The sequence below is a fragment of the Leptidea sinapis genome, chromosome 6 (genome assembly GCF_905404315.1).
Source record: "Leptidea sinapis chromosome 6, ilLepSina1.1, whole genome shotgun sequence".
Lineage (NCBI taxonomy): Eukaryota > Metazoa > Arthropoda > Insecta > Lepidoptera > Pieridae > Leptidea > Leptidea sinapis.
Window position 1 is genome coordinate 5,758,428 of NC_066270.1, and position 26,521 is coordinate 5,784,948.

A 26,521-nucleotide genomic window follows, 5' to 3' on the forward strand; every position below is an offset into this window, starting at 1 on the left:
CGTGAACTCCGTTGGTCAGGGAGGATTTGCCTCGTCTGTTGACGCTGCTGTTGTGCTCCTCCTTAGACCTGCAAGCCACAACATTATTTGTAACTGACTGTCTACTTTGTAGTTTGACGTCTCTACTTCGGCTCGCATTCTTCTGCTTTAAAGGTATTGTCAAACATGAATGCGAACCGAAGTGAAAGCAGATAAAATAGATAAACCACTGGGAGAGAAATTCCACATATCTACTATTACCCGATTCTCGGAGTATAGTATAGGAGTATTTTTACCCAGTCGGTTATTTCTCGGTGCTGATATGATACTACCAGATAAAAGATAAAAGTGTTGAATATTCAGTAGAATTTGATATAAGAGGATATGTATCCATTTTTTTTATATATAGGGAGCAAATGTGCAAGAGTCACGTGAGACCACCGCCCATGGATTTCCGCAAAACCAGGGGTTAAGAGATCCGTTCCGGCTTTGGAGAGTATGCTCTATTCTTGAAGGTCCTAAGACGTATTGGTTCGGGTAAACTGCAGCTGGTAATTGATTCCACAATGCGGCTGTGCGAGGCATAAAAAAACCCAGAAAACGCGCGGTTCAAGGTTCAATTTGATAGGCAATGTTCAGTGGTGGAATTCGGCTGCTGGTATTAACCCGAACAACTGTGAATACTCTAGTAATAACGATTCTTTAGCACATAATATGAGATGTACTAACTTCCTGCCGCGGCGACCAGCGCTCGGCTCCGGCGATGGCTCAGCGGTGCGCGACCGTCGACCCGACTTCACGCGGACAAGCACACTATTTGACTCGCTGTCTTCTGATTCTATTGCACAAAATAATTACATTTAACGGATTTATGGCTCGCAGTACTATTTTAACACCATTATATTAATAATACTTATCATAACACAATGATATCATCTGAAATAAGAATTTTAATTTTTGAGCACATGGAGAGCAAACCACGTATAGAATCCATATTACAAAATACTGGCTGTTAAATATAACAGTGTCCCTGAGAAGAGAATTTCATAACAGTGCATATTGGAAATGAATGTAGGGACTTTTTTTTCATTAATATGCGTTGTCGATTCTTAAATACAACTTTATGATATATTACGTATATGAATTATTTAATGTAATACTAATATTGTCGACAGGATCTACGATGAGTATGTATTCCGATATTACTTTCACTGTTTTCAAACATGACAAATTTTTAATTTACATTTCAACAATCGATTTACAACTATTATTATAACTAAAAAAAGAGAAAGAGCTACAAACAAAAGAATAACACAATAAGCAAACTCATTTCAGAGCACTATAAGTGTGAAAAAAAAAAGTATGCAGTTGAAGATCTGAGCAGAATTTAAATTGCTTTTTATAAAAGGATTAAAATGAAATTTAATTTGTTAGTATGCGAGCGAAACGTAGGTAATATTATCTACGAACAAGCTTAGGAAAACGATACAATATTTACATTTTTGTTTCCAGAGCTGTTATTAGGAATATTAGGTTTAAGCAGTGGACGACATAAGGAGAAATAGATATAGGGACAGTTATAGTGTCTTTTTATATCAATAACAGGTTTACGAGTTACGTGGTTAAAGTGGGAGAGCAAGACAAAAGCGACATTCATCACGGGATTTGTAGCGTTATGAGCGGAGGTGAGAGATGAGAGAGCAGCAGACATGTGTAACAAACCGGTGGAGGTGGATCTCCGGTGCACACTCCTGGCGTACTGGTGGATTGAGGAGATGGCGGCCGCGGCGCAGCGACGCTTCGATGACTCTTTGTGATATCATACAAACATGAGCACATCTATACTAATTTATAATCTATACTATACTTCCATTTTCTAATTGTCCCACCAATTTTAAGAGGTTTGACCTTTATTACGGATATCAATAACTTCATCTATTGTGTAATGATAATATTAGTGCCAATATATGTGTTGTAAATGTTTTTTTAAATATATTACCTCATATTTACAGATACTATTGATCGGATAAAGTTGTCTAAGTGAACTTTGTTATGCTTTAATTATTTTTTTTTTCAACTCAGCTCAGTAAATACAACATTCTGGTGATTTACAGTAAATGTAATTCGAGATCAAAAATGTAAAAAAGAACTGTCACTGTCAATATGACGATATTGACAATTCATATTGCCAGTGTCAAAGCAAAGTTTATATAATAAATTTACATTTTAATATTTGGATGTATTTTATGCTATATTACAAAGGGAAAACGTTGTGTAATATTTATTTTTATGTATTTTCAACTTATGATTTTAAATGATAATATCCGGACGACCGAGCCTTGCTCGGATTTTTAAGAATGTACAAAACTTGAACAAAAAAAAACTAATAGGACTTCTGGATTTGAACCTGGTTCTTTTGCTTTCTGGATCACCCAATGTCCCATCTGAGCTATAATAGTCTTGTATATAGTGGCGAAATTTACCTTTGTATTCTCGTAGTATGTTTCTCATTCAAACATGGATAAAACCATTTTTTTTTAAATTGAAACCTAGCTAGATTGATTTATTACCCCTGAAATCCTCTGCATACTTAATTTTATGAAAATCGTTGGAGCCGTTTCCGAGATTCAGATTATATATATATATATATATACAAGAATTGCTCGTTTAAAGATATAAGATTTATAATAATGCTATTTCAACACGCAGTTGGCAGCACCATTGTTTACATTTTTGATTTCGAATTAGATATCCGACTATAGTAATCATATTGCGATTTAAAATAATATTTAAAATTAATTTGTGGTACTTTACAATAAATTGTAAAAATATTTTTGAACAAAAATATTGGCTGGGGAGTTTCTTGCATGTTCTTCTCACATGCTCTACTTTGTTCGCACACAGGGTAGATTCAGTACATGAAAATTGTATTCAGCTGATGGTAATTGCTACGCCCTGCTCATTACAATGCAGTGCCATTTAAAAAAACACTTTTAGAGGATTAAAACGCGTGTAATTGGAACTGTTTTTACACTAGATTTTTGCGTAAAAGTTACATTTTTATTTTAGTTAACCCTACGTTACAAGACCTTTCCAGATCTCGTTTTCAGGGGGACTTTTACGCAAAAATCTAATGTAAAAACAGTTACAATTACACGCGTTTTAATCCTTTAAAAGTGTCTATTTAAATGTGTAACACTCGTGTTAATAAAAAAAATACTTAATGCAGTGCCACTTACGGTTTTTTAAAAACCTAAAAATTTTAAGCGGCATTACAATTGCCCTCGTCACCTTGAGACATATGATGTAAAGTATCATTTGCCCACTGATTCACTAGCTAGCGCCCCTTTAGACCAAAACACAGAAATAGGCGGCGTTGTGGTTCCCTAATCCAGCCGGCATCCTGTTCAAAGAAGCCTGCCAGTGGTGGTCAAGTGTCAAGTGTCGAGGTGTCACCTCTGGCGGGGTGCAGACAGCGGTCACAGAGCCAGTGCCGCGTGGAGCGCGCGACGCACTCCTCGTGGAAGGGCGCGCGACACGCGGCGCAGCGCGCGCCCAGCTCGCCGCCGCTGCCGCACGCGGCGCACACGGCCACGCCCACGGCCACGCCCACTGACACGTCCGCGTCGCTGAGGAAACACCAGGTATTGTACAAGCAACACGACGAGACTGTCCTATCTAGTACACCGTCCTACAATATTTAACTGACGTAATTGTTTTTATCAAAATCACTTTATTCATGTAGGTCGAGGGAAAGACGTTTACATATGTCAGGTTTTTATTTATTTATTTACCGCCACTACGCAAAAAGTTTGAGCTTATAGAGACAAGTGGCAAGAAACTCATTACAGTCAGAGTTTCTGGTAACAGGATCATCCGGCCACCACAAGTAGCACCCGTTCACCAGCATGACGCATGGGCCAGCCATCGCCTCCCTCGAACATATTTTAGGGAAGTTCCCTTCCGTCTTCCCTTGACGTCGACGGCACAAACACTACACTCTAAAAATAAGCGATAGAACTAGTCTCGTATAAGTTATTATTTAATTTAATAGTGACTGACCTGTCTTCTATCTCCTCGACGATAGCCTCATCTCGGAACAACTTCCTACGTTTCCGCGGCGTCTTTTCTTTAGGTCGGCATCGGTCGCAGAACCAGTCGCCATCTGGTACTTTCTGTAAGTTTGAAGAATTTTGTAACCCTGTCAAGTTTGGCATTTTTATCTTGAACTACAATTAATGTCGTGTATTGCTGATAAAAATAAGTATATTATGGACTATGTTAATGAAAAAAAAATCCATCCGGATTGAAGGACCAAATTAATTTTTGATTTAGGCGTAGATGTACAAATTTGTAGTAATACATTAATTACAAATCAATTAACATTAGTACTTAGTATATCTACGCATAAGTTTATCCATTTTTAATCTTCAACTAAGGTCTTCTTTCTTAAAAACTTCATTTGAATTACTCACATTGAGTCCATATACCGTTCCTCTCTTTAGCATGAAAGAAAAAATCATCTTTGTTATTGCTCTGTGTTTGACACGCTAACAAATGTCAAACATAACTTATTTATATATAGTAATAAGTTTTTCTTCATTGTTTACAATGTTTTGTTTAATATGCTATATCTATCACTTTTTTTATTTATGGAAGAAAACTTTGAATATATAAACGTCTAGATAGTGTCTTGCTGTTATACTCGCAATTTGCATGAAACTTTGTGTTAGTGTGTGTGAATTGCTCAAAATAGAGGCTAACTATAAACTCGTCGTCAATTTTTTTCGACGTTTTCACAGCTGTCATAGCCCAACTACACGTGTAAATGATTTACAGCCATTTTCTATAAGCTATCTATCTTTAGTCTAACCTTACTAGTGGTAGACAAATCTATCCTTTCACGCTTACTTACGTTTCAATAACGTAGTAGTTTAGTAGTAGACTTTAAAGATTAAAAATAGCTATGACAAAATAAAAAGAACTTCGAAAATTATAAATGAAGAGATCGGTAAAACTAATAAGAGAAATATTGAATTCAAATTAAAGATTGGTAACAGAAACATAAAAACAGATTCTGAAATTACAGATACATTTGAAAAGTTTTTTACTGATATACCGGTGTCTCTACGACAAAATATCTAAATTCCTCACCTATATCTGCAATGAAACTGCTACAGAAAAACGTATCTTTATGTAATACAAACTTTAAAGAACAATGGCGAAATTTTACCTGACTATAGAGTACCTGACGTTAGTAATTAGGTAGGTATTTATTAACTATTTGCCTATGGTTACTAGTTCCCATCCTTAAAGATTTTTGGAATTGGTGTTATTCAGTGTTATTGTTGTTGGAATATAATAGATAAGTATAATATAGTTAGAACGGTAAAATAATAAAAATAAAAACCTAACCTAAAAACTCAAACAAAATAATCATTTATTTCTCCATTATCCTGGTTCCAAATTAAAAATGAATAATGTCAGTAGATGCAGAAAATTGTAGAGAATTAATTAGTACACGTCAGTTCTTGAGACGCTTCCATTCAATTTCAAATATTTTGTAGTATGAAACTTCGCCATTGTTCTTTAAGCATGTTGATCGCATAGAGATTATTAAAACGTTTAGACTAATTAGCGTTAAGAAAACTAATGATCTCTGGGGAATCTCTGTCAACGTAGTGAAATCTGTAATAGAAATTGTATAGAAAATTGTAGCCACAGACTTAGCTTTTATTTTCAATAAGTGTGTAGATATCGGTATATTTCCAAACCTAATGAAACAGAGCAAGATCACTCCTCTATTTAAGTCGGGAGGTAAAGTTGACCCCACCAATTTTAGACCCATATCAGTACTACCAACCTTTAGCAAGATTTTTGAAAAAATTATGTTAACGCAATAAATTAACCATTTTTACAATAATAACCTCATGCATAATAAACAATATGGTTTTACTCAAGGTCTTTCAACCACAGATGCTAGTATCGAGTTAATAAGAAATATTTTGGATGCTTGGGAGGATTCATGTGATGCGTTAGGAGTGTTTTGTGATTTATCCAAGGCAATTGACTGCATCCATCATGAAACCTTACTTCAAAAATTTCACCACTATGGGGTTAGAGATGTTTCACTAGATTTCATAAAATCGTACTTGACTAATAGTATTCAAGGAGTAGACATTAATGGAAAAAGATCATATCGATGGGTGTACCTCAGGGCTCGATCTTGGATCCTTTTTTGTTCCTGGTTTACGTCAATGATTTACCATACCTTATTCAAAATAAACATGATATTATACTGTTTGCTGACGATACATCTTTCTTATTTAAAATAAAAAGCCAGCAACAAAAAAAAATCCGTCAGTTTGACGACGACATTGCTGAAGTAGTAAATTGGTTTAATGTTAATAACTTACTTTTAAACGAAAGGAAAACAAAATGTCTAAGGTTTACACTTCCCAATATAAAGCACCAACCAACACCTATAAAAATGAATAACGACAAACTTGATGTAGTAGAAACGACAACATTCCTAGGCATTATATTAGACTTTAAGCTACAATGGGATGCTCAAAAAAAAACCTTATGTAATCGACTTAGCTCTGCTGTATTTGCGATAAAAAAAATTAGGCAGCTGACAGATGTTGAAACGGCTAGACTTGTATATTTCAGCTACTTTCATAGTGTCATGTCTTACGGAATTATATTGTAGGGTAGGGCTGCAGATATTGAAAACATATTTGTAACATAAAATATATAATGTATAACACAAAATATGTTCAAGGGATTCATTGAGAGAAAAGTTTAGTGAAATAAATATTATGACAGAACACTGCCAGTACATATACGAGAACCTCCTATACGCTCATAAAAATATTAGCCAATTTAAAAAGAATAGTGATATACAGTGTCAATACTCGAAACAAACATGAACTCGCAATTCCATCTACTAGGCTCCGTAAAATTGCTAAATCTTTTAAAGTGAATTGTGTTATATTTTATAATAAACTCCCAAATGAAATTAAAATATTACCTATTAAAGAATTTAAATGTGTTGTAAAAAATTAATTAACATCTAAGGCCTATTATAATGTGAAAGATTATTTGAATGATAAAGATAGTTGGAATTAATGTTTTAAATTTTGTTAATGAATATTGTTATACTTTTGTACTTCATCCTGACTTGCACTAAATAACCTAAAAGATTTTTTTGACTATGACTTAACCTATTGTCTAACATCTAACCTATATTGAACATAACTATGGATAGATAAGATATTGTCATTGAACGGTGACAGCTATTTATCTGTAACTTGAGACACGTTATTGAAAACGGTCGGTAGGGATGAAAAGAACCAAGAAGTGTGTATTGTTAGTGATACGTAGTACTGACGGTGAGCGGCGGTCGCAGACAGTAGAGGTGGTGGCCCTCGTCGCAGCCGTCGCACAGCAGCATGCTGTCGGGGTCGGTGCGGCGCCGGCACAGGCGGCAGCTGGCCAGCAGCACGCTGGCCCGCCACCACACGCTGGCCTCCAGCACCACCAGGTGCAGGGTCACGGCGGCCAGGCTGCGCGCCCCCATCAGGGACATCTCCCAGCGCTCCAGCGTCTCCAGCTTCATCTCCACACCCTTGTTCTTTGCATCGCGTTCCTTGAGCTGCTTATCACTCAGACCTGTTGGAGGTTGTAAGACCAATATATATATAAATCGCTAGGATGGTTTTTACATCTTTATTTATTTATTCGATCCACCAGTGATAATTACATTAATTCAAGCAACATTAAAATATTTAATCTAAAGTAAATTCTTAATGCATTATCCTTTAAGGTAGATACAGCATTCAAATAATATTAACCTTACAAATATTTATATCAAATGAAGTACTTATACATATCTTATTATTAACTACCGGCGGACCCGACAGACGTTGTCCTGTACACCCGCGTTAAATTTGAAAAATCAATTCAGACGTTAGGAGATCACTAACATACGCCGGAGAATTATATATAGAATGTATTGAAAATCTAAATAATCATCAAAATCCGTAGGTGTTCAATTGTGTTATATATACAGGTTGTCCCAAAGTTATGGGACATGAAGGGAAAGTACCTTAAATATCGAAGATAGGCTATTTTAGTGAAAGAAGACTTTATGTTATTTTTAAAAGTTAGTACTTCTGCATTCAAAGATTTTCTAAAAATTACTTGCCTCGTCTGGGAATCGAACCGACTGAAATGTAAAAAAAAAACACCCCTACTTTTATAATGCCAATCGAAAGAATGGCCAAAAACTAATAACTCTTCTTAATTAACATAGTATTTTAAAAGAAAGGAACAACGTAAAATGAATGTTTTCCTACTTGGATTGGTACGAATGGACCGATTAGAAGCGGCCAGATCCCCGGACCTTACACCATTAGATTTCGTCTTTTAGGGATATGTGAAAGATATGCTATACAAAAAACGATACGAGAACTTGGGCGAGTTACAAACAGAATTGTGCCATATCATATCGAGTATTCACCATAAAATGATTCACATATATTTGATGAGTCATTCTTTCTTCACTCATTCTCTCCACGTGTCCAAATCATTTCAGCATTCCTTCTCAATCCTTGTCACGAAATCTTATTTTAGACCACAGCGCGCTCGTATTACCGCATTAATTCTGCTCTTATGCTTCTTCTGCCATACCCAACTCTCACTTCCGTACATCAATGTACAACATTCACACAACAAGCACACCATTGCGCCAGTCACCCCTCTTTTGACACAGTCTGGCAGTTAATAAAGGCATGCAGCGCTCTATTCACACAGTTTCCCACAGTCACTCTCCTTTCAAAATCTCCTTCACATCTTCCGTCTCTTATAAAAATGTTACCCAAATATACAAATTCTGTGACCTGTTATACCCTTTTATCTTCAATCGTGATATTACAGTCAAACTTTCATCCTTCTCAAATACCATCACTTTCGTCTTTCTTGTATTCAGTCCAAGAACATTTTATCTTTAATCAATAAACTTACCAAGTGGTCTCTTGATGTACTTGTGCTGGATGCCCTGTGATACCTGCAGCAATGCGCTGGCCAGACTTTTCACCAGATCCGGGTTAGATTCCGGCTCCAACTTGATGCCATTAACTTTTACTGGTTCCAGGTAGTATCCGGGGTCGCGGTATCTTCGAATATTCTCTAACGGGTCTCTTATGTCTTCCGGAGTAGCTGTGGATTACAGAAAATTATTAAGCAATAACCAACCACTTAACAGTTTGTTTTTAACTGCTTTAAGGCGAAGATAACAAAATCTTGCTAGAACCATACGGGCATGTTTCTTTTTAAGTCTTCTAATTGGCGCTAGCGTAAGTTACGACGGTAACAGCGACGAAGGGGGAGATGTGTTCCAGATGCGTTCTTATCAATTTGCCGCGAGTCTTCAGTCGTTATTACGGCCAGATATCGGCAGAGACCGCGTATAAGTTTGGTGTGCGAGTAAAATTGCATTTGAAATCTTATTAATTTTTTGTTGATGTTTAGTGATGTTTGGAGTGTGTGGCAGATAGATTTTGTACGAGTTTTATGTTCATTATTCCTATATCATCATTTTCCTTTCCCAAAACTTCTTTCCAGCACACATCGGACAAAGCCGTAGCGAGATAGCTCAGAATATTTAATATCATAACAATTTATCAAGATTGAGAGAAATGGACAGTATAAATTACACCTCCTTATCATACATTTTCTGTCCTGCTACAATAAAGGCATGTAAAATTGCGCAAAAGGACACGGTAGTAATATCTTTAGCAACGTTAAAGATGACATGTCACAGAAAGTTGTTAATCGCGCGATAGCTGCATGTGTATTAACTGTTGTATATGTATGTGTACTATTGTATATGCATTTGTACTATGGTATATGTACGTGTACTATTATACGTGTACTATTGTACGTGTACCTTCCCGCGTGGAGGCCGGGGAGTGCGGCGTGTGCGGGCGCGAGGCGGGCCGGTCGGAGCAGACGCCGCCAGGTCCCCAGGTGAGCCACTCCACCTGCTTGTCGTAGCCGCGCAGCATCAGAGTTCCGCGCCACGCTTCACGGTCCTACACACATCACCACTGCCATTACAATATTGTAACACGATTCTAAAGCGCACATAGTCCCCTTTACGCACAGAAGGAAAAGCACTTTTTAAGCCAATTACTTTAGATGGTAACTCACTTGAATAATTGAATGATAACAGAAGTATCCGGGCATAACCCTTGATAGCAAACTCAATTTCTAATCATCTAAAGCCACCAAGGCACTCATGATATGCAAACTTCTTAAAAGTAATACAATTGGAAAAGAGAGGAAAAGTCTTAAGAATACAATTAAATGTTTTAGTTTCCTAGTCAGTAGCCTCGATTTTTCCGCAGCTCATTTGCTTTTTTAGACTTAGGAAGTTGAGGGTAGGCGCTCTAGCGAAAGCAGGGGGCGAACAAGATTCTAGGATTTAAGTGCATCTAAATCCTCTTTTCATAATCTTGTAACACCAGAGAATCACAGGAGTGTATGCAGCTCAATACCCATGATCCTAGAAATACCATGTAAGGATGTCCAATCCATAGTTTATTTGTACATGTATGATTTAAGTGAGTCAGAATTTAGTTATTAGAATGTAGATAAACAGTTAATATTAAACTTTTATTAAATTTTTTTTATGCTCTCTTTTCTTTTAATTTTTAATCAACTCAATCCGAAAACTGAATATGAGTATTTATGTTGCATCCCTTTGCATAGATTGTATAAATATTGATTTTTAAGGGTGGCAATTTTCCATTTCACAATATACCTTAACTTTGATAGCGCCAAGACAGCCGTGGAAGACTTTCTCCTCCAGCTCAAGGATGTGATCCCGCAGCGTCAGCTCCAGCGTCTCCTGCAGCGAGCAGTCAGGTGCCACCACCAGCGAAGCCTGCGCGGCGGCTCGTCGCCGGGTCGATGGAACGTTGACGACGCGTGGCGGAGCCGGCCCAGTGCCGTTCTGGAGTGGGAAAAATACTGTGACCTCAAAAACACTCAGAAAAATCCTATTACAATGAAAATGATCCTTTAAATGATAGGGCTACGGAATGAGTGGCCCCTGAAGACAAACATTCTATTAGTATGAGTAGAAAATTTAAATTAATAGAATGGGACAGATTAAACATCTGATGGCCAACTCATCTTGGGTTTCCATTCACTTTGTAAAAATGTTGGTAGTGTAAGTAAGTAAGATGTCATTACAACAAGAGGCTACTACTACACAACAGTATCAGGCCCTGGCTGTTAGGTAGTGCTCATAATAAAACAGTGACAACCACACCTATGTTCAAGGTAGTAAGCTCCTAACCTCAAAAATTGGCAATGTTTCTCTAAGATCTCTTGTACTTATTTTTTTTATGGAAAAGGAGGACAAACGAGCGAAACACCTGGTGTTAAGCAGAGCCGAGAGGTGAGCATGAGACAGTGGTGACCACTTACCATAAGTTGATATAAGTGAAGCAGGAGCTTTATAAGAATTCTGGTAGACCCGACAGACATTGTCCTGTAAACACGTCTTACATTTGAAAAATCGGTCCAGCCATTAGGAGATCACTAACATAGACATGAGCAGGAGAATTATATTATGTGGATGGAATTGAGAATCTTAACCAATCTCAAATTCACTGGAACACACAAAAAAATCATCAAAATCGGTCCAGCCCTTTAGGAGGTAGTTCAATTGTGAATCTAAGTCATTCTCGAATCCACATGAAGACACACACCAATCTGAAATTCACTGGCACCCACAAAAAAAAGCATCAAAATCGGTCCAGACGTTTAGGAGATAGTTCAATTACAACAGACACACAAAAGAAATACATATATTAAGATGTCCATATGAAGATCTTCTCATTTTATATTAGAACAGCTGCCCCTTTACACCCCTCTCTAAAAGAATCTAGTAAAGGGTAAAGTTGTAGTAACACAATAGTGTAAATATATAACGATAAATTATGCACGTGCCTGAGCCACACGCGGATTGAGCCATTGTATCTGGCACTGCTCCAAGTGTTGCTGTATCTGCTGCTTGGAGTAATCGATGTTCTGCCACAAGTCCAGCTCGCGGGCTCCACGTTTGTTCAGCGCAGTCACCAGAGCGTCCAGCTGTTCAGTCGTGTTAAACACCCACCATGATGGACGGCCCAACTATATCAAATCAAATCAAAATCAGGGGCGTGTACACCATATAAGCAATAAGGCAGTACCTACCTAGTTAAGGACCTAAATAAATAGACCACTAGTGACTACACATTACGGACATGAAGTGATTCAGTATGTGTCTCTACCGCTAGATGATGGTAGAGAAAAACTATCTGCCTTATTCATAATAAAACGCTTTTTGAAGGTATAAAGCTATATCAGTTAAAACGTGTTTTAAGCCTATCCAACGTTCGATAAAATTGCTTATTCACATTCGTTAGATACATCTCCCATAACTAATACGTCTCTATAGTATGGAATGTTGCCATTTCGTAGAAAAAAACATGATTTTAACTAATTTAATGAGGAACTGTCAATGGAAACAGGCATCTTTTTAATGTCAATGGTTTGTCAGTTGTCAAAAGTCGATTTCAAAAGAAAATCAAACTTCAAAAATTAAAGTTTAGAAGTCTGTCGGTTGTCAACCTATGACGGATATCCAACAACTTGAGCGGGAAGCTATTTATCACAATATTTAACGAACAGCTGATCGATATCGGCCATGTTTTTTTGCGTTCGAGTGCTTAAAATAGTTTTATAGAAGGGTCCTAGCTACTATAAGTCACGTCAGTTTAATCGAAGAGATAATGAGCGTTTTAGCTCTAATATGCGATTATGAATACCATTTTTTAACAAGCGTACATTAGCGATGTTTCTCTGCTAAGTAATATTTATGAAAAATAATTTCAGTACCAATTACGCGTACAAATCTAATTAGATAAAATGGGAAAGCAGTACAAAGTTACTACTTTTATTTGCTCAACCTACTGCGGGCCTACCATGAACTCTTGCGATTCAATTGACAACCTAAAATGAACTGATATGCTATTTCGTAACACGACGTGATAAAAGCTATCTAATTTAGGTTGACTTCAAATCAACTAATTAAATCGCAATGATGTCAATTGAATCGGAAACTGATTTAGTCTGTTCATTCATGTACGTACGTACCATGAGGTAATATTTCAACCTAAACTGGATAGCTTATGTGTCAAAGTGAGCGATTCGAAAAAAGTTGCTACTTCCTTAGAGGAAAGTGAATAACTTTTAAAAACAGTGAAAACATACAGAAAAAGAAAATTTTATATTGATGAAAGATAAGATGAGAATAATTTATTAGACTTTTTTGTAAAACAAAATACTTAAAATAAATACCACAAATGAAAACACTAAAGACGAGACACTAAGCCGGGCTATTGCCTGGTCGCAAAAACAGATTAAAAAAAATGTACTCTGTGGTCCTCTCAAATCAAACATCTAAGGAGGTGCGTTCATAACTCGTTATTTTTACGAAAACACCTAAGCAAACATTTAATTTGTAATTTAAAGAACTATATTTATTTAAATTACTATTATTTAATAAATACAAAAAAGGGTTTATAATTTGACGCTACAAAGCGCAATTTTAAAATGTATTTTTAGTATTTTCTACGCAAAAAAACCGCTAAAATCATATCATTTTAGGTTTCGAAACGCAGCGCATATGGATCGAGTAAAAGAGACAAACTTATGCAACGACTGTAGAGCGTGACCTCTTTCTCACACCGCGGACCACAGACAAATTTATTTCGTTCATTCTTCATAAGCGATCCAAACGCCATTTAGTAAAAGGCACTTCATGGTACGGATTTTAATGATTCAGTTTAGGTACCTAAACTCAGCTGCATCGGAATCGCATCGCTTATTAAAAGTTGATGGTAGGCCCTCTGGTTGAGCAAATGGTCCGTAAACTATTGTTATTGTTAGACACCAAAACCTAGCGCTGTCGGACTTAAGTGCACCTACGATTAGTTAAATCTACTGTGCCTACCTTGCTAGAAAACCAATCTTAGCCCCTGATAAAGATCACTTTATTATATTGTTATGTGGTAGTGCGGCCGATATTGATACTATCTTTGTGCTGCAGAAGAGGGCTATTCACGCGATTTATAACCTAGGTCCTAAAGAATCATTAAGAGAAAAATTTAAAGAAATAAACATTTGACTGTTGCTTCTCAATACATTTTTGATAATGTTCTGTATGTTCATAAGCACATTGAGGAATTTTCTAGAAACTGTGACATTCATAATGTTAACACGAGGAAAAAACAAACTTGTTATGCCTACTACTCGGTTGGGTCGAGTTAGTAAGTCTGTTGGGCGATGTATATGCTTCTACAATATGATCCCAGAAAATGTACAAAACAAATGTGTTACGAAATTTAAAAGAATTGTTAAAAAACGTTTATGTGGGAAAGGTTATAATAAATAGGTAGTAGTAATAGGTTATATAAATAGCATAAACGATTTTCTTAATGACACCACGGACTGGGAATAAAGCGAACACCCTCAGGCTCTTTGATTATAAATGTTTATTGTACGATATTACATTGTAATCCATATTTTATATTAAAAAACAAAGCCCGCTGAGTTTCTTGCGCCCATTCTTCTCAGGTCTGAGGCAGTCTTTTTTGAATGGGTGATAGTTTTTGACGTTCAATAAGTGATTTTAAATCCTATTTTGAATAAAAATATTTGAATTTGAATTTAGGTCTAAGTACAAAGTATATGTAGTCACTTTAAAAATTTTACCATTTACCACCGGTTAACAGTCAACAAAAGACTTACTAGGTTAACTTTTTGTCTTTTGTATGCTTTTACAAAACCCCAGAACATGTACAAGACACATATATTGCGAAATTCAATATAAATTATTTAAGATTAATAAAACAGGTAAGGGTATACCCCTGAAATGCTTTCTAAGTAATTTTTATTTGACAAAAAAGAAGCACCTGACTTTTTTGCATCCGTTCCTCTCAGGTTTGAGCTATGTTTTTACGCATGGGTGTTAAATTTTGACGTTCAGTAAGTGATTTTAAAAACTTTTTTGAATGAAAGTATTAATTTGTAACAGTAATAAGACATCATTTAGTGTCATAAAATGTTTACCTTGCCATGCACGTAGCATGTGTTGATATCGGCAGTGCACACCATCAGCTCTCGCATCTGGCGCACGCTATCATCAGACAGCGCCTTGTTGACTCCGTTCACCGCCAGCGGTTTTTTGGGCGAGTTGCCGCGAGAATTCGTGCCGTCGTTCTCCTTATCACTGCCCTCTTGTTGACAATTTACGATTGATTAGATCAATATTTGATGTTCATGAATCTCATTAGCACTTATTGGGATAAATAATATTGAAACCTCTGTTATGGATATATGTGTATAGCATGTATTTCTTTGCGTGGTCAAAGTCAAAATAACTTTATTAATTGAAATCATATTAGATCATTTTGAACCGTATTTTTTGATTTCTTATAATAATTAATAATAAGAGGTACACAATAAAGTAGTTTCTAAAAATAATATATTATGCATGAAAATTATAAAGTTTTGTTTTATTAAGAGTTAGAGCAAGTTCATTCCTAAGCTTTTTTATCATATAAGTAATCCGTTCCGTGGTTCGCGTGTTGTCCTCCAGTGCAGTCCTTTGCACAGGAAGCCGCCCAGATTGGTACCACAACAGCGTCTATTTCTGCCGTGAAGCAGAAACGTGTAAACATTACTGTGTTTCGGTTTGAAGGGCGCCATAGCTAGTGAAATTACTGGGCAAATGAGACTTGTCTCAAGGTGACGAGCGAAACTGTAGTGCCGCTCAGCATTTCCGGGTTTTTCCAAAATCCTGAGCGGCACTGCACTATAAAGGGTAGGGCATATGAATTACCATCAGCTGAACGTCCTGCTCGTCTCGTCTTTAATTTCATAAAAAATAAAAATGTAGAGGAAGATCAGTCCTTAGCGTTTTTATCATCTAAGTAATTCGTTCCGTCTATCCTCACCGTGATGTCCCGCGTGGTACAGGTCGGTGACGTACGCCAGCACGTCGGCGTCCCGCGCGCGGGTCGGTACCGGCACGGTCGGTACCGGCACGGGCCGCACACGACACGGGCCACGCCCCTCCGCGCCCGCCTCCACGAAGAGCCCGCCCACTCGCTGCGATATCCAATACCGGTTGTAAGCGCGGTCCATACCTGCACGCACACACACAACTGTTACATTAGTTGACGTAATATACAATTTGCTTTTTTTAAATGATTTCCCATAAGTATGGGATTGTAATTATAAAATTATGATGCGGGAGTCGAAGCCGAGGCGTAATATCTCTCGTTTAGTACAAATAAAAATTCTATAAACTATCAAAATTAATAATGACCATAAAGAGCAGATAGGTACTTATTTCTCCAATAGTTCATAATTTTAAGGAAACATCATGAGGATACTGCGGACAAAACATGAGTACGGCCGGCATGTTGTGCTGCTAGTATAATCATATATATGCACACTGGGGTGTGCATATTATATAGGCAATTAGGCAGGGCCTACCACGTTATAAACCTAAATAAATATAGCCCTAATGTTAAAGTTAATTTAGTTCCGGTATTTTATAACCAAACTTCTATTGAAAACTCACTCATAATTTTTCTTTACGCTAGATACCAATTAGCTACGGTAAGCAATCTCTGCATATCCCAAAGCTCAACTACGACTAGTTAGATCCACAGTACCTACATTGCTAGAAAACAAATATACGCCCCTATATGCACAAGTAAAAATTTAGTAATAAAAACGATCTGAAGGTCATTAAATTTTTGGAAGAAAATGTCGTACATAAAATGTATGCTCCGTATTTTGGGTAATCAATTATAAGTTTCTCTGTTAATTATGTACTAAGTACACACCCAGGTAATGTGTAAATTCAAAAAGCTGTGCTTGCAGCTCCTTCTGCTTCTTCTCAAACTCGATCTTCTTCATCTCACTTTCCTTCTTCAGCTTCTCGATGGACAACTCAACTTGCTCATCTACTATCCTGGCTGCTTCACCCGACAGTTTCTGCTCAGCCTTTTTGGCAATAGCTTCACGTTTCACTTCAGTTCTGGCCACTGCTAGTTGCGGCTCACGTTTGCGCTCATTAATCTTGAACAAAATTATATGGTCATTATCAATTAACTTATATTATTGATAGATTTACTAGTACAGAGGTACTTTTTTAGCTTTGTTAAAACCCTGTCTTTGCAAACTAGGCTTAATTGTTTTAGATAAGTACTACGAAAATACCACCTCATCAATGGGTGTGTTATGTTTAATGTACAGCTTATTGTGATGGTCCCAACCATCCAGTCTTACAACTCCAGCTTCAGTTTAAATTATTTTATGTATCCTTATCCTGAGGCAATTACATGTTTACTACTATTTATTTTATAGAACAAAGTTTATTGTTACTTTTCTTGACGTTGTTGTGAATGAAAGTGTCAACAAATTAACAAGCAGTGGTTAACAACATTAATCAAAACTTCAATGCAGACAAGAGAGAGAGTTGTTAATGCGCCGATTATGTGTCTGGTTGAAATGGAAGACTGTGGCTGCAGGACCAGAGAAGCACAAAGATTGAGGAGCTGATCACCGAATCCAAACACCATAGGCTTATCCAAAGCCCAAAACCTGCTGGTTGGGTCACTGAAGCAGAATGGAAAATGGTTGAAATTTAAATACAGTGGCTTTTCTCACAACTCTGATTGGTTGCTGACTTGTCAGCATGCTCAGTGGTGAACTTACAGGAGCCGATTGGAACAAGACGCAGCGCAGTATCGATAAAAGTGTCATTCTCAAGACCCCACTTGGTGGTATACTTGTACATTGGATTACCTGTAATGTCTTGAGTGTCTGTTTTAGGTTCTTGTGTTCTTCGACCTTCTCCTCCACGATGTCACGCACGGCGGCGTAACTCAGCACCTGGTTCATCAGGCACTGCACTATTTCTAGCTTGTCGTCTGTTAACAACACAACAAGAAAACGTATCTAGAGCATCAGCATGACAGGACCTAGAGACAACGACACTGTTTATTACCAATAAATCAATATCAGAATACTATTCTATAACACCAAGCAAGAGAGTATCGGTGGTGGTAATTATATACATTCCGGCTATCACCTGTATGCTAATTTGTCCTACTATTCCAGCAAAGAAGGCTACCATATTTTGACATGAAACAATGCTAATCACTAGCGGAGGCGGATGATACAATTAATTCAAAATTTTAATATAACATTGTTTTAAGTGGTTTTGGCAGTAATTCACTACACTTAATAGGCTGACTTTCTTACAGGGCTTCCTAAAGTGATTCCAGGGGTGCAGACAGACAAAGCATTCAGCAACAAAAACTACCGTTTGCAAAGTGACGAAATCCTGCTGTTAATATGAGCAGGTTCTGTCCCTATTCCAACTCGCGGTAATAATATAACACAAAGACTGACCGGTTGGTAGGTCGGCAACATGCGCGCACGCCAGACGCCGCAGAATGTGCGGACTGCGCATGCGCAACTGCAGTCCGGGGTCGTCGGCGCTGCTGTAGGCTCCACGCTGCTGTCGCCAGGACACAGAGCGGGCGCCGATCCAGCAACCCGATGACAGGAGGTGCATTCTAGAACACACAAAAATATTGTTGATCTATTAAGGTATTCTCATACATAACTGTGAAACCGAACTGAAAGCATGGATAACGCGAACTGATGCGGAGACGTCAAACTAGAAAGTAGGCACAGCAAACCGAAAACTAACGTTGCGGAACGCGACTTGTGTGTTTTGTATATAAACACAATCGTCGCGCTTGGCGTCCCGCATTTTCTTTTTGGTTGACGTCGTGCATACAAAGCCAGCTAATACAACTATCTCGCTCTCACTTCGCTTCCCCCGGTCACCTATGGTTTTTCCTGGCGTGATACGCCTTTTTCTGTGACTAGATTCAAACGATACTATACATAACAAAATGTAAACGCTTGGCCACACTTTCTGTTTGCTGTTTGACAATAGCTTTCATTGCTACTTGGAGTTGGACACTCTTTCCATTGACTTTATAAAAGGAGAATTTTTGAAGACCGTTTTAATCTATGTAGGGCTACACAACACTAACCTTAATACTTCACTAACTGTGGTAGGATCTAGCTGGAGCTTGCTGAGGGGAGTGCCAAGGTATGTTTGCGCCCATTTGCTTGCCTTTGTGGCCAGTTGTATAGACCTGTCTACATTAAGGTTACCGTCCGGTGGCTTCTCTTCTGCATATGAAACAATAAAGTTTGGCATTACTTAAAGTTACTGTAGCTTTTAACAAGTTGATTTCGAAAAAAGATCCTTTCTTGTAATTTCATCCATCACCATCAACCAACAGTTGTAAAATACATGTATATTCACTTTTTGAGGGTACCTATAATGTGATTATGAATCAAGTCACATTTATTCAAATAGGTTCAAAAATTATACTTATGAATGTTAAAAGTTATACCTTTTATCACCACTTTGGAAAAGATGGAGCTTTAATGAGAAGAAGTGGCAAGAAACTCATTGCACCATTTATGTGAATGTGGTCCTCCTAATTTGTATATTGGCACCTGGTGAGTGCCAACTATGACATAAAAGTTTATGACTCATGCAAAAATGTGCATTAATTAGTGTTATATCTTTGACACATATATAAATAAAGTGATTTTGATTTGATTTAAATATGGAACAGGCCCAGGATTTTCCCTACTATACTCTCTCATAAGCAGCCGTTGTGTTAAACAACAGAGTAGGTAAATTCTTTAACCAGTAAGGTTGTCAAAATTGAGATAGTATAAAGTTTATATTATCCCAATTTAATTTACAGTTTAATATACTATAATAAGTAATAACACTTTACACACATTTCTAAAAAATTACCTCTTGATTCCTGGATCCTTCCCTTCACATTATACTCCTCAGCCTCTTCCTCTTGCAAAGAGAATATTGTCATCAGAAACATCTTTATGATATCACTGAAGACTCCCGTATGTTCTTTACTGATAAGGGCCTTACGAAATGTGTCCAAATCCAAATCATTTTGTAATATGTCCTTTGCCTTAAGCACATCACAGAAAGAGTGAACAAAATCCAAAACAGAGAGAATGTCCCCAAAATGCTTGGCTTCTATACCTTCTATTTCCACTGGTGTTCCTTTGGGTAATATCTGGAATTTAAAAATATTTAATAGTTAATTTAACACTAGTGGCCACCCTGCACCACAAAGATTTTTTGCCATCTCATCATTGATTCAAAATTTCTTCCATGTGTGTTGAAAACCATTGTATGAAATGTGTGTGCATTGATCATGGCTATGATATTATATTGTAACGATGTATTTATTTAAAAAAAAAAAGAAGCTCACTGAGTTTCTTGCACCCCTTCTTCTCAGGTCTGAGGCATACTTCTTTGAATGGAGGGTAGTTTTTTTTTATATATATATATCCTATTTTGAATATATTTGAATTTAAATAATAACTTGAAGATTATCATAAGACAATCCTGTTCCTCTAAGGGCAGACATGTATACCACACTACTCAATCAATGGGCTTGGCAAAAACACTGGCACTGTGCATAAAACACAAATTCCGTTCTCACACATTAATAGCTGGCAAGGTATTTTCAGTTACAAGATTAAGAGCTTTTTACAGTGTTGCAGTAGTAGTTCATATATTGTCCTATTATAAGGATAATATTTTCCCTTTGATAGTTAACTATAATATATAACACAATATTTATTACTACAACATTGTGTTTGATATTGTTCATTTTTACAAATACATACTAATAGACAATATTTATTCTCAATAAAAACCTTATGGTCTTCTAACTCCAGGTCATCTTTAACCTTCTGCCACTCCTTCATATAAGCCAGAACCTGGGCTTCCTTCTCTCTCTTCCTCGCCTTTTCTTCTTCCTTTCGTTGTCGGAGCTGCTCTTCAGCTTGTCTCATCTTATCTGCCAACTGTTGAGCACGGAGTTTTGCTTCTGGATTTGCAGATGGTCTGCTTTTTGTATCTGGAAGGTGTATCATTATTTAATAAAACAACACACATATATATGTAAAGGCAGCATTTTAACACCAACAACAAGGTGGATGTTGCAATTACTTACCACTTTATATCGTATAAACTTTTGCTTTTAAGATGGGATAAGATAAGAAAAATGTTAACTGATATGTGATACACCCAAAATACCCAAAAACCCAGAGTAACAACTCCATCAATATCTAAATATGTTAAGTCATACCTATTGAAGTTAAATTGTTTCGCGAGCTAAAGTGACCTTGAAACCAAAATACAACTAGTGCTCAATCACAGTCAAGCTGCAATTATACTCCTCATATGTTGATCAAAAATACTAACCTTCTGCCTTATTAGGTTTCTTTAAGAACTTGTCCATAGATTCTTGCCGACCCTTTTTATCTGGGCTTAATTTCTTCAGTGACTTGTTGTTGAGTTTTGAAGCGGAGCCGGGGTTGGAAATTTTTGATGTTGATGGTGATATTGAGGCCTTGAACTTCTTAGATGGAGGGAACACAGGAGGTTTACCCGTAAATATTTGATCAAAACTCACTCGATGTATGTTATATTTGTCTAATGCAGATTTCTGAAAAATATCAATCCTTCTTGTTAATAGTCTCGGAATACTTTAAATCTTCATATAGAATCTCTGTTTCTGAAATTTTTGTATGTTAAATTTAATCTTTACTGTTATTACATTTATGTCAGTATTTTTTTTTCAATTAAAAATTTTTGTCTATTTATTCAGATAATTATAGGCTTTCCTTCCTAATGCAAATGTGTAAGGTTATAATATTGTATATTCATTGTTTTGGAGATATGAAATGATAATAAGAGTTGCATTAAAGGATTCCTCTTTTAATGGGAGCAGGGATGATACTAAAAAATAATTAACATTATTTTCTCACACTCAACAATATTTTCTGTATACCTACCCAACTCAACACTATGGGGTAAATGGGAAAAAAATTAATTCATTCCCTATATTCATGTATTCTATTAAAATATTTAGCAAAACATAGCAAAGTCAAATTACAAAGACTTAAAGTAGACAATTATGTTATCAGTATTTATTAAAACTAAGAGTGCTAACACGGCACACCCACCCTACTCCCATGTTTTTTGTACCACACTGTCACTCAAGATACTCTTAAAATTTTCTAACAAGCCGCATTCCCCACCTCTATAATACATCTTTCCTTCCATTTTTTCCCAGGCTTAGATATTTTCTACCTTACCAAAAATAAATTTATTCTGAATGTTAAATATATATTATTAAACAATACTGTCTTCAGTCAAACCACCTAAATTATTAAAAAAAAAACCCTCATAATAACAACACACTCACCCAAGCGTATACACACAGAAAACATAATATTATAAGTACATTTTTTTTTTGTCTCTCTTTGCTATATTTGTTTTATCTCGAGTAGGTTATTTATCTATGAATTTATAATTATTTTTTATTGTTTTGCCTAATATAAAATCACTGTTGGCCAATGTTTTGTACTATATTACCTAACTAATAAGAGATGTAATGTGTGTAGATTTTATGAAATAAATAGAGTCAAGATATTAAAATGGAAAGGTTTCAAAATAATTAAAATAGTTAAAATATATATTTTTTTATCAACTCACCTTTATAGTTATGACTGGGCCCATCTCCACAAATTGTTTCAAGAACAGTCTGTTCTTTTCTCTGGAATATATACCTTTACGTCGACGCATTCTCTCATATGGAGCCGTGCCTATCTGACCAGCCATTGCTGAGTCTGCTTCAGTGTACTGTTCTACTTCATAACAATATGCGGATGCCGGCAGCATTGTATTACTGTAAATAAATCAATATCATAATTAACAGAACCTCCTTCTTCATCATTTGATCATAATTATACTAGGAGGGCACATTTATTCTTTTTCAATAAATATAACTTAATTGTCATTTGTGAGATTACATAGCAAAAATACTACTATTGGCAGTTTTCTGATGTTCACAGAATAAATTGGCAAAAATGGTAATTTTTATGGAAAGAATGGATGTGTTTCAATATAAGAAAATAAATTGGATTTAGTAAAAAGACATTTTTTTTAGTTTTTTTAAAAATCATGAAAAAACTTATACTTAATTTTGGTACCAACATAATAGTTCAATTAACTGTCTGTATTAGACTCAAACTCTATTTTATTTAATTCAAAATCATTGAACATCAAGATACTGTGCCCCATTTAAATAACTGCCTAATAAACCCAATTGTGACATCCAATGTCATATGTAAAACCATACTTAAAAATTATGAATTGGCAAAATAAAGTAAATACTACTACATATTATTATTTCTTGAGGATAAACAAGACAATGTTGATACACAACACTTTAATAACAATAAGACAGAGATTTTTGTATTATTTGTATTATAATAGCAACAAATATACAGTAATAAGAGAGGAAGTGACTTACCCCCTTATTCATAATGGTCCGCTACCTTTAAACAGCCGCTAAGGAGTGTTTTTTCTCATTCTGATTTAGGTCAATAGAAGAAGACAGAGTGGAAATTAGCAATGCTTTAAGTTAGCAGACTATTATGAATAAGGGGGTTAGATTTATAAATAAAATTCTAGTCTAAAAATGATATCTAATAATAATATATGTAACTTAAATTGACCTAAGTGCTTATATAGAGTAAAATAATGTTAAATCAATTATAATAATAACTAGAATTTTGTAATGAATGAAATGAAATATGGATTAATACTTTTATTTACTTTTACTTACCATTTCTGCATGCAAAATTATTATTTATAATTTTGCATGCCAAAATTGGCTGATTACATTGATACCTTAAAATTATTTACACCCATTGTTACATGTTTTCTAGTAAAATAAAGGATTTATGATTTATTTGAATTATGATTAGGAATAATTAAAAGGAAGACACTATTATATTTATTTTATACTTGTAACTTACTTATCAGGATGTTGTTTCTGAGCAGTCACAGACAGAATATGTGCCTCTTGCCAGTGGTCACCCTCAAGGCAGGCTTCCACGGACTCACCCACAAAAAACCTTTCTCTCACAAAATTAAACACATCTTCAGACATCTCTGAAAAGGCACTTCTCTGTGTTCTGCTAGCAAGATATAGGATTGGAATCCTGAGTTCCATTGGAAAGTTCTTCAGAGATTTCCTTGCTGCCTTCTCACTATCTAAAGCTTCAGCATAGGTCAAATTATTCTTTCCAGTCATCTCACACGTCCATACCATGGAATTGACGAGGATAATCCTTTCGCAGTATTCTCTATAAAATATATAAGAAAAACGTCAATCAATCAAGACTAGAAAATAACACAATAAGAAAAAAATTGTAAAACACTGTGTCACGCTCGCGTAAGTAGATGAGAGGCCGCACGGAAACAATGTCATAGGCGTGATCAAGGGATATCTCTAACAAATTTTGAAAATACTACAAAATGCGCGAAAACTTTAACATCGAAAGAACTCACTCGTAATCCTTGAAAATTTCATCGGTGATCTCACAATGGAATACCTCATCGTCGTCTCTCAGGTATTCCGACACAGAAGATTTCTCAAAGGCTTTTCTTTTCAACATAGGCATATTTAGAGTTCTTGGATCACTGCGGTGGGAAAACTTTATTCAATAGGATTTTAAATCACACACTGCCGTTAAAGGATTCCGCTTTGCACGGCACATGGGTAACTACAATTTTCGTTGATAACATAAACTAATTTCTAATATTTAATTACAATTAGAATAAGAATTAGTTGCGTGGTTTCGGTTGACAAGCCAAAAATCGGCGCGCAATGCTTGCAATGCTTTCGAATCTTTTGATAAGTATTAGGTACTGACTGCCACAGAACACTATGTGACTACGACTAGGAACTGGCATCTGGTATCTTATGGCACTTGACACATGACATTTTTGCCTTACATTATTTTAATAGGTACCGTTTCTGATTAACTACTCAAGGCCCACGATATTCCTACAAGGCACTAGAGTGATGATACTTATATTAGCCTAAATTTTAATGATCTGAATAGTTTGCATTGAGAGATTTGGTTAAGTTTTTATTTTATCTTCTTCATTTCAGCTGGAAGACGCCACTCCTGGACAAAGGTGGGAGACCAACGAAATCCACGACGATCAGTCCTAAGCTGCCCTCATCCAACCTATAACGGCGATCTTAATCAGATCATTGGTCCGTCTGTTGGAGCGCATACCAACACTACTTGTCCCGGTACGTGGTCGCCTTTCGAGGACTTTTCTGCTCCAACGACCATCTATCCGTCGAGCTATGTGCACTGCCTACTCCCACTTCAGTTTTGCAACCATCTGGGCTATATACGTTGTCCTATGAATCTCCATATTTCTGATTCGACCTCGCAGGGAAGCTCAGAGCATAGCTCTATCCATTGCCCTCTGAAAGACCATGAGCCCCATAAGGCCCATGGTTGGCGACAACTTCAGCGTTCCCTAAGTCACCACTGGCTACACAAACTGGTTAAAAACTTTCGTCTTCAGACTCCATAGTATGTGGGAAGAGGAGATTATACGGAGTTATAATTAATAACGGATATTCGACTTGGGTTCGAAGAGTGACCTCTTTTCCGAAATTGGACCTGCCGAACTGGATTATTTGTCCGAGTTAGACGTACTTGACAACAATTTCGAGAGTACAGTTTCCATCTTTTACGGGAGTAGGTGCGACCATGTTAATTTTGAGACCTACTCTTTGGGAAGCTGTATTGCGGCTATCGAGCATATGGCTTAATAATTAACGAAACTCTAATACAATTCATGGGCTGGGAAAATACTACTCACCTACTTTAAACCGATGTAAAATAACACCTTTACCCTAAAGACGACAAAGTCGGCCCTGCTCTCTTTAACTCCTTCGAGTAATAGTGTTCTGCGTCTTTGACCGAAACCCAAATATTATCTCTGGCTGATACATCTTATCTCTCCTACCCGGGGTATAATCTGTAACACTCTTTTATACCACAGGCTGGTGTGTGGATTTACATCAGGGAGGATGTCTGTTCTCGATATCTGAGTATTCTTGCAGGAAAGCACCAATCCGTTCTCTGGCTGCACGCAAACTGCGAGGGCCATCCGCTGATTTATATGCATATGCATGTCTGTAACGCAGAGACTGACCAGCTCCTTGAACACATCCAAATGGCTACAGATTCTGTTTGGAGCAGATCCCCAGTGCAGAGATCGTGTTTCTTGGCGATTATAACGCCCACCACGCCGAATTGCTAGGCTAACGCAGTGGCATGCATTGGCTTTCTAGCAAGGTAAGCACTGTAGATCTAACTAGTCGTAGAACTGCGCTTTAGTCTGACAGTACTAGGTTTTGAGATCTACATAGGTTCTGAAGTTGTTTGT

General features: G+C 36.6%; 1 protein-coding gene across 1 annotated transcript; it reads right to left on the minus strand.

Annotated features, from left to right (window-relative positions):
- On the minus strand, positions 1-24,809 carry LOC126964782 (bromodomain adjacent to zinc finger domain protein 1A). The gene is made up of 21 exons (XM_050808025.1): positions 24,614-24,809; positions 24,079-24,408; positions 22,751-22,943; positions 21,455-21,698; positions 20,905-21,107; positions 19,970-20,255; positions 19,185-19,326; positions 18,529-18,695; positions 17,920-18,044; positions 16,956-17,190; positions 16,056-16,247; positions 15,169-15,335; positions 12,009-12,186; positions 10,808-11,004; positions 9,932-10,076; positions 9,007-9,201; positions 7,373-7,653; positions 4,042-4,154; positions 1,702-1,788; positions 709-817; positions 1-68 (listed from the first exon to the last, which is right to left on the minus strand). Exons 1-20 carry the CDS (start codon positions 24,724-24,726, stop codon positions 793-795), a joined length of 3,618 nt encoding a protein of 1,205 aa, XP_050663982.1. The 5' UTR covers positions 24,727-24,809; the 3' UTR covers positions 1-68; positions 709-792.
- Positions 24,810-26,521: the final 1,712 nt, after the last annotated feature.